Source organism: Vulpes vulpes, chromosome 14 (assembly GCF_048418805.1).
Source record: "Vulpes vulpes isolate BD-2025 chromosome 14, VulVul3, whole genome shotgun sequence".
Lineage (NCBI taxonomy): Eukaryota > Metazoa > Chordata > Mammalia > Carnivora > Canidae > Vulpes > Vulpes vulpes.
The window spans coordinates 24,499,373-24,508,663 of NC_132793.1; the positions used below are offsets into that span (position 1 = coordinate 24,499,373).

The 9,291-nt window shown below is 50.6% G+C and overlaps 2 protein-coding genes across 4 annotated transcripts in view; both read right to left on the reverse strand.

The window, feature by feature from the left end:
* RALY (RALY heterogeneous nuclear ribonucleoprotein) overlaps positions 1–4,290 on the reverse strand; it is an 85,057-nt gene extending 80,767 nt beyond the window's left edge. Inside the window, exon 1 of one of the 3 annotated variants that reach the window (XM_072736088.1) lies at positions 3,836–4,290. The gene's annotated coding sequence lies outside the window, so the exon portion shown is untranslated. The remainder of the gene's footprint in view (positions 1–3,835) is intronic. The other 2 variants (XM_072736089.1, XM_026009873.2) reach the window with 2 other exon arrangements.
* LOC140595258 (uncharacterized) overlaps positions 1–5,251 on the reverse strand; it is a 44,132-nt gene extending 38,881 nt beyond the window's left edge. Inside the window, exons 1-4 of the mRNA XM_072735151.1 lie at positions 5,242–5,251; positions 4,340–4,706; positions 3,983–4,241; positions 3,118–3,892 (exon numbers count right to left, since the gene is read on the reverse strand). Coding sequence (XP_072591252.1) covers positions 3,118–3,892; positions 3,983–4,241; positions 4,340–4,706; positions 5,242–5,251 — 1,411 coding nt within the window. The remainder of the gene's footprint in view (positions 1–3,117; positions 3,893–3,982; positions 4,242–4,339; positions 4,707–5,241) is intronic.
* Between the last annotated feature and the right edge of the window lie 4,040 nt (positions 5,252–9,291).

Below are 9,291 nucleotides of genomic sequence, written 5' to 3' on the forward strand. Positions count from 1 at the left end.
AAAAAAAGATACCATTTTCTAGGGTGCCTAGGTGGCTCAGTCAGGTAAGCATCTGCCTTCAGCTCAGGTCATCATCTCAAGTCCTGGGATTGAGCTCCATATTGGGGTTTCCCTGCATGGAGCCTGCTTGTGTCTGTCTCTGCCGCTCTGTGTCTCTCTCATGAATGAATAAATAAAATCTTAAAAAAAAAAAAAAAGGCTAAATACATTTAACTCCATTTTAACCACCTGCAAGCAATGAGTACCCATAAACACCCTCTAGGAACCCATAGCTAATCCCTCTTGTGTGACTTTATGGAAAGAGGAGGGTAGAGAGAGCACATTTCATAAAGGTAATCCATTTAATCATCCTGTGAGTAGTTCTGATCCGAGCTGCTGTCATAGCACTGCTATTCTTGATCACTGCAGCCCGATACGCGCAAATCCTGAATAGTCGGAAAGGCAGGTGCAAAGAAGGGTGGAGAGTCCTCTGGGTTCTATTTCAAGGGTAGGAGGTCTCTTTGGAAGATACAAGAGGGGCAAGCACAGATCTCCAACAAAGGCTGCTGTAATAAGGAACTTCAATCCACAGAGTAGAGGCAAAGGGGGGAAAAGAGCTTAACCAGAGGTACAAACAGTCCTCTGTTTCTGCTCTGGGGCGGCATGCCACACCCCAGTGCAGATAAGGAATAATCATTTTGCATTTACATAGCATCCTGAGGTCAAGGGAAGCACTAAAAGTGCCAGCTTTGCCAGTCACTGAAGAACAAAAAAAATGTATAATTCCATTTATATGAGGTACCTAAAGTAGTTAAATTCAGAAACAGAAAATAGAATGGTTGTTGTCAGAGGCTACAGGGAGAGGGGACTAGGGAGTTAAGTGTTTAATGGGTAGAGAGTTTCAGCTGGGGAAAATGAAAAAGTTCTAAACAAGGATAGTGAGTGGTTATGGTTGCACAAGAGCGTGAATGTACTTAATGCCAGAGAACTGTCCATTTAAAAGTGGTTAAAATGGCAAATTTTACCTCATGCACATTTTACCCAGAAAAAGGGGAAAAAAAACAACACCCCAGCTTTAAAATTATATTGTCAAATAAATAAAAATATATTGTCTGCAATTATCAATAGCATGATCCTGAGCAAGTCATATAACCTATCTAAGCCTGTTTCTTCCTCTGTAAAGCAGAGATAATACCCAATTCATACTCAATGAATTGGCTCTGAGAAATAAATCAGGTATCCCATAGAAAGTCCTTACTCCAAGAATTGGTACCTGGTAAGTACTTAATAAACGTTAGCTATTATGGGGCACCATAATATGACTCAGTTGGTTAAGGGTCTGCCTTCAACTGAGGTCATGATCCCAGGGTCCTAGGATCAAGCCCCGCATCTGGCTCCCTGCTTAGTGGGGAGTCTGCTTCTGCCTCTGCCCCCTCCCCTTTGCTGGTGCTCTCTCTGGCACTCTCAAATAAATAAATAAAATCTAAAAAAAAAAAAAAAAAAAAGCTAAAAAAAAAAGGCTATTATTTCTACCACTGCAATAGACTTTCACAGCCGTTTCTCACAGTCTCCGCACAACCTTGTGAATTTACAGAAAAGCAAAAAGGTTCACAGAGCCACAATGAGTGGCTCAGTTAATGATGCCACATCAAATCCTCTACCCATGAAAGGTGTGCTGTCCTCACTTCTTAATCTGGTGACCTAAGTAATGCAAGTGCCCCAACCTTTCTGTGCCTCAATTCTCAATTACAGCTGTAAAAAGAAGATGTAAACCAAAGTCTAAGAACTCCCTCACAGAACTGGATTAGAAATCAGACGATTTTAAAAGAGTAATATAAGCCATACGATAACAGTAAATACTAATGAGAACTGGTACACCTGTGCACAAAACCTGCCCTCCTTTTAATGCTAAACCTAAGACACAGAATGGCTGGAACTAACCAAGTTTCTCGAGATTTCCATTTACTCAGGATTCCTGGTCTCTGGTCTCTTAAGGCCTGAATAAATAATTTAGTACTCCTTCAAAGTGGCAAGGGATGGTAGAAATAAAACTATTACTGGACTGCAAAGCAGAAGACTGGGAATTCTAGTTCTGATTCTGTCACCAAAGCAGTCTGCGAATGTGGACAACTTTCTTCCAGTGTTAACTGGGTAAGGGGACAAGGCAGATAAAGTTAGACCAGATAATAAGACCCCTTCCAGGTCCCACATACCGCAATACCTAAATTCAGAATTTTGGAAAGAGAGCAGCACAACAGACCTCCAGACTCCAAAGAACTAATGCAAACACCTGGAGAGAGACTCCTTCAAGGTGTGGCCTAGGAACTCTGATTTTTAGACACTGCCTACAACAGGGATCAAACACACTGGAAAACTAAAAACTTGCCAAAATTAGTATTAGCTCATTCACTTTTAGCCCTCTCGGTCTTATTTGAAAATAGAAAAAATAAAACCCTATTTGAAGGTAGGGAGTTGAAGCAATTAACTTGAGTCACTTCCGGCTTCTCCTCCCCCCCCCCCCCCCCCCCCCCCAACTAGGAGCTGTAAATCTAAACCCTATGGAGGGCAGCCCCAGTGGCTCAGCGGTTTAGCGCCTGCCTTCAGCCCAGGGCGAGATCCTGGTAACCTGGGATCGAGTCCCACGTTGGGCTCCCTGCATGGAGCCTGCTTCTCCCTCTGCCTATGTCTCTGATTCTGTGTCTCTCATAAATAGAATCATTAAAAATAAAATAAACCCTATAGAGAACACACAAAGTTAGGGGGGAAGGGATACGCCATAAATAAAATAAAGGAAGAACCTCAGTTAAAATGACTTAAGCCTTCCTTGAGCCAAAAGCCCAGAGATCAGTAATTCATACGAATTTCCCTTCGCTGGGACCTCTCGTATCCTTTCATCTAGACACTAGCTTGGGAGTCAGGGGAAAAAAGGAGTGACCCAAGGTGAACTCAAAATCCTCTGCACTAAGACCCTACACAAGTTCACACTAAGAAATAAATAACAGGTACTAATACCACGGCTTTATACTTCTGTGGCTATTGTGAACTATTTTTCCTCTTTGCACCTTGATTTCTGCTTTTGTAAAAGGGGATGACCCCAGAAGGCCGTCGAAGTTCCTGACCAAGTCCATTAAATGTTACCTGTTGGTATTAGACACTTCTCTCCCATATTAGTTCCCGAAATCCACAAACATCCTGCGAGGCGACTTTCTTTCCCCCATCTTACGGAGGGGCCGACTGAAGCTCGGCCGCACTGGGAACTGCGTGAAGTGCGGAACACCGCACCAGCTCGAGGGCCCGTGGCTGCTCCTCTCCGAGCCCCAAGGTGTGCAACGAGCCCAGCAACGTTGGCGGTGGGGGCCGAGGCGGCGCTCAGGCCCGTGGGGAGCGAGGCAAGGCCAGTTCTGTGTGCCTTGGGGAGCCGGCAAGACCCAGCCTCGGAGGGAGAGCCGGAAGGAGCCCCGGCCGGGGCCAGAGCCCGGGCCCGGCCCGCCCAGGCCTCCCGGCGCGGCCTCCGCTCCTCTCCCTCCTCCCCTCGCCGGGCGGGGCGGGGCGCGAGCACAAAGACTCCAACTTCCGAGCGGGCGCGGGCCCACCCCGCCAACTCCTGGCCCAGGCCCGGCCCGCGGGGAGGAAGCGGCCGGGGGCAGGCGCGGATGGGCCGGGCCAGCGACACGGGGTTTGGGGGGAGGTGCGGGAGGAGGGGGCCGGGAGTTACTCTGGCTCCCAGGACGCCCAGAATGGCCGAAAAAAGAGTTTCTAAAAATAGGCAGCAACCCGCGCCAAGAGGTGAATAGCCGAAAAGGAACAAGGAACACTCCCCCGCACCCCTAAGGAGACGCCCGTGGCCCCCACTCACCCGCGCCGAGAGGTCTGGAGGAAGCCGCGCGGCGCGGAAGGAGGCGGTGCCGCCGCACTCGGGGGCGGAAGGGAGGGAGAGGAGGAGGAGGAGGAGGAGGAGGAGGAGGAAGGCGGCCCCGGCCGCGGCGTGAGGAGCCGAGCACACACGCGCGGGAGTCGCCCCCGCCGCCGCCGCCGCCGCCGCCGCCCCCTCAGCTGCTCTCGGCTGCGCCGCCCCGCGCCCGCGCCCGCGCCGCTCGCGCGCCCCGCCGCACTGACAGCGGCGCGAGCCCCGCAGCCGCGAGTCCTTCCCTCGGCCGCCACCACTGAAGTGCGCGGGGGCGGGGGGGCCCCAAACGGCTTTCCTCAGCTCGGCCCCGCCCGCCGTTCCGGCCCTGGCCCCGGGCCCTCCCTCTACGGCACCGCTTTTGTCTCCAGAGAAGCACACGGTGACACAAGCGCTGGGAGCCCGCAGCCCCACCCCGACTTAGCCCGGCTTCCCGAGCGCTTGGGCTCCCCCTACCCCCTCAGCCTCGCTTTGGAAAAGTCCAGAGCTTCGGCGGGGAGAAGAGGAAGGCGGGACCGGGGCGGGGCCTGACGGGGAGGAGGGGCTGGCGGGGGCGCCTGGAAGGCGGGGCTAAAGGCGGGAAAAGAGAGAGGCTCTCCGCCACCAATGAGCGAGCCGAAGGCGGGGCAGGGCTGGGAGGGTGGCGACGCCCGAGAGCAGAGACGCGGAGGGCAGGCGTGGAAGACCGTGCAGGCCGCGCGGAGCCTGCCGCCGGAGCTGGGCTTGACGGGAGGGGCTGTGGGTGGGGCTTGAGGGAGGCCGCGCCCGTAGGAGGAGTCCGAGGCTGGAGGGAGGCCGAGGCGAGGCTGCGGGAAGCGGAGCCCTTACGGGAGGAGGCCGAAGACGGGGCCGAAGAGAGAACCAGAAAGGAGGAAAAAACTGAAGCGGGGCAGAAGGAGGCGGGCCCGGAAGCCGGACAGGGAGGGAGGAGGGGGCCCAAAGGCGGCCACGGGGTGGGGGCGGGGGGTGGAAAAGAGCCGAAGGAGGCGGGACCCAAAGGCGGGGTCCAGTCGGGCGGCTGGAGCTGGCGGGGGGCGGGGCCTGGAGGCGGGCCCCAAACACGTTGGCGGGGGGCGGCCCCCGAGGAGTGCGTGAGGGACGCGGTGGGAAGGAGCTCCGGGTCCTTTCATTTTCAGGGAAGCAGGTACGTGGACTGGGCGAGCCGAGCTCGTTGCAGCCTAGGCTAGGACCGGGCGGAGAGGCCGCGGTTGGCTTGGGTTTGGGGAGGAGGTGCCCCTCCGACCTACAAAGGAGGTTAAATTCAAGTACCTTTACCCTGCTGGGATGCGGGAAATGTTTTATAACCCGATCTGGGTGGTGGTCCTCTCTACTGAATATTTCTCCTGTCGGAAACTCACCCAAAGCCATGTTCCAGCGTCCACGGAACAGCCGGAGGGGGTCTTCGAGAGCCCACGGAGACCACTGCCTTTCAGTCCTCAGCTATAGACTTCCTTGAAGGCTGAGAACTGTCCAGTTTTCCATGAAGCCGACCTGGGATTTCATGATTGTATTTTCACATTGCCACCCCCAGAACCTGCCTAAGCCGGGACTGCTAAACAGGGCAGAGTTTGACTGGAATCCTGGCGCTGCGAGACCAACAAATACAGCTCCGCTTGGGTTGTTTGATGACCTCCGTGTCTCCCTTCAAAGGAAGAGAGATCATTTTTCTGTTTTTCTTTTCTTTTTTTTTTTTTTTTTTTTAGATTTTATTTATTTGGAGAGAGGGAGAGACAGATAGCAAGAGAGCGTGAGCAAGGAGGATAGAGAGAAGCAGGTTCCCTGTCCAGCAGAGAGCTGGATGCGGGGCTGGATTCCAGGACCCCAGGATCATGACCTGAGCCAAGGCAGACGCTTAATCAACTGAGCCACCCAGGCGCCCCAAAGGAAGAGAAATCAAATTAGAGAAATAGTGGGACGCCTGGGTACCTCAGCGGTTGAGCATCTGCCTTGGGCTCACTCAGGGCATGATCCCGCAGTCCCAGGGTTTGAGTCCTGCATCGGGCTCCCTGCATTGAGCCAGCTTCTCCCTCTGCTTCTGTCTCTGCCTCTCTTTGTGTATCTCATGAATAAATAAAATTTTTTTAAGATTTATTTATTCATAATAGACACAGAGAGAGGCAGAGACACAGGCAGAGGGGGAAGCAAGCTCCGTGCTGGGAGTCCGGAGCGGGACTCTATCCCGGGACTCCCCCTGGGCCAAAGGCAGGCGCCAAACCGCGGAGCCACCCAGGGATCCCCAAATAAAATCTTAAAAAAAAAAAATTAGAGAAATAGTGACACTGAGACCAAGGCCAGGAACGTTCTTCCCCTACCTCTTCTAACTCTAGTTCCCTCTTATGCCTCAAGTCTCTACTTAACTATCACCTCCTCAGAGAGGCTTTTCCTGAACACCTCACCTAAAGATGTTTTCTAGGTTGGCCTCTTGTTCATTTCCTTCGTGGTATTTCTTAGTCTTATCACTTATTGGTCTGTGATTTTGTCTGTTTCCCCAGTAGAAGGTAAGTTCCATAAGACTAAGAATCTTTGGTTTAGTACATCACTGTTACTAGACCCTGCGCAATGTCTGGCATACTCCTATCTGGTCCTAAGATCCAGCCCTGCGTCAGGCTCCCTGCTCTGCCAGGTGCCTACTTTTTCCCTCTGCCCCTCCCCCAGCTCATATTCTCTCTCATTGGCTCTCCCTCTCTCTCAAATAAATGCAAATCTTTAAAAAAGAAAAATAGCAACATGCTGAGGCACCAGGGTGATTCAGTTGGTTGAGCTTCAGTTCATTTTTAAAATTTTTTTAAAAGAATTTATTTATTCGTGAGAGACAGAGAGAGAGAGTCAGAGACACAGGCAGAGGAAGAAGCAGGCTCCATGCAGGGAGCCTACCTTGGGACTTGATTCTGGGTCCCCAGGATCAGGGCCTGGGCTAAAGGTGACGCTAAACCGCTGAGCCAACCGGGCTGCCCTGAGCTTCAGTTCAAACCAACCTCAGTTGGTTTCAGCTTAGGTCATGATATCAGGATCATGAGATCCTGCCCCATATCGGGCTCCACATTCAGGGGAGAGTCTACTTGAGATGCTCTCTCTCTCTGCCCCTCCCCCTGCTTGCTCACTTACTCTCCCCAAAATAAATAAATCTTTTAAAAAATAAAATAAGAGCACCTAGGTGGCTCAGTTAAGTGTCTGCCTCCGGCTCAAGTCATGATCCTGGAATCCTGGGATCCAGCCCCACATGGGGCTCCCTGCTCAGCAGGGAGTCTGCTGCTCCCTCCCCTCTGCTCATTCGTGCTCTCTCACTCTCTCAAATAAATAAATAAATAAAATTTTAAAATAATAATAAAAATTTAAAATAAAACAGCAACACCCTACTTCTCTGTATCCTTTCCAGCTGGATTTTTCTCCATAGTACTTATTACCACCTAAAATATGTTTGTTTTCTCTCTCCTGTCCCCACTTTTTTTTTTTTAAAGATTATTTATTTATTCATGAGAGACCAACAGAGAGAGAGAGAGGCAGAGACACAGGCAGAGGGAGAAGCAGGCTCCATGTAGGGAGCTCGACGTGGGACTCCATCCCAGGTCCTCAGGATCAGGCCCCGGGCCGAAGGCAGCACCAAACTGCTGAGTCACCTGGGCTGCCCTGTCCACACTTTCTACTACATCTTTGTGATCTTCACAAAGACAGAATTTTGTCTGTTCATTCCTCAGTCCCTAGAACAAATATTTGTTGAATGAATGACTATGAATTAAACAGAGAAGTGTTAGGAAAACTGTGTTGTCCAGGAGAGTCCCTAAAGATTAGAGCATGAAGGGAGATGATCTTGGGGTCATGAGATTGAGCCCTGCATCAGCTTCACACTTAGGGTGAAGTCTGCTCACGTGGTTATAGAAGCCAAGAAGTCCCATCATCTGCCGCCTGCAAGCAAGAGAACCAACAAAGCCAGTGGTATAATTCAGTCCAAGTCCAAATGCTCAAGAACCAAGAGCAATGATGTCCAATGTCCTGGGCAAGAGAAGATGGATGTCTCATTTCAAGCAAAGAGCATATTTGCCTTTTTCTTCTATTCTGTTCAGCAAATTAGCTGACACCCACCTGCACTAGTGAGGGTGATGTTAGTGTACCAATTCAAATGCTAATCTCTTCCAGAAACACCACCACAGACACACCCAGAAATGTTTTACCACGTATTTGGGCATGCCTTAGCCTAGTCAAGTTGACACATAAAATTGCCCCTCACGGCCATCACAAGGGAAAGCCAGCCAAAGAAATAAAGAGAATAAAAGCCACCACATGGAGGAGGGCAGGACTAAGAAAACACTGTAGAAAAAAATGAGCCAGGGACCTGATAAAATCATACCTGAAGCTTGACCCACCTCTGGACTTTTCCATGAACCAATGTCTTTATGGTTTGAGTAGTTTTAGTTGGCGTTTTCATAATTTGCAATGAAAACAGCTTTCCTAACAGATGAGTAGGGTCCAATAGGTGGAGGTATAATGCCTCATATTTTTATGGGGCATTTGTTACAGAATGCTAAAGGGTACTCCAGATAGAGGGAATAGCAAGTATAAAGGCAGGAATATAAGAGCTAGATGTTTCTATAAAGGCAGGAATGTAAGAGGTAGCACAAGGTATGAGCTGAATTGGGAAAGATGAGATATAAAAGGTAGGCTGGGGTGACGCCTGGGTGGATCAGTGGTTGAGCATCTGCCTTCGGCTCAGGGCGTGATCCCAGAGTCCCAAGATGGAGTCCTGGGACTGAGTCCCACATCAAGCTCCCTGCAGGCAGTCTGATTCTCCCTCTGCCTGTGTCTCAGCCTCTCTGTGTCTCTCATGAAAAAATAAATATCTTTTTAAAAAATTTTTAAACAAAAATAAAAGGTAGGCTGGGAGCCCTGGGTGGCTCAGTCAGTTAACATCTGGCTTCAGCTCAGCTCATGATCTCACAGTCCTAAGACTGAGCTCCACATTAGGCTCTCTGCTCTGCTGGGAGCTTGCTTCTCCCCCTCCCTCTGCCTCTGCCTGCTATTCCCCCTGCTTGTGCTCTCTCTGTTTCTCTCCGTCAAATAAATTAAAAATCTTAAACAAAAAAGGTAGGCTAGAACTAGTATCTAGAGGAACTGGTTTCTACGCTCAACTTGGTAGAATCACTGAAGAGTCTTTTTTTTTTTTTTTTTAACGATTTTATTTATTCATGAGACACAGACAGAGAGAGTAGAGACACAGGCAGAGGGAAAAGCAAGCTCCATGCAGGGAGCCCAATGTGGGACTCGATCCCAGATCCCAGAATCACGCCCTGAGCCAAAGGCAGACGCTCAACTGCTGAACCACCCAGGCGTCCCAAGAATCACTGAAAAGTCTTGAGCAGAGATAAAGTGTCAGGACGGCCGGGTGGCTCAGCGGTTGAGTGCCTTCCTTCGGC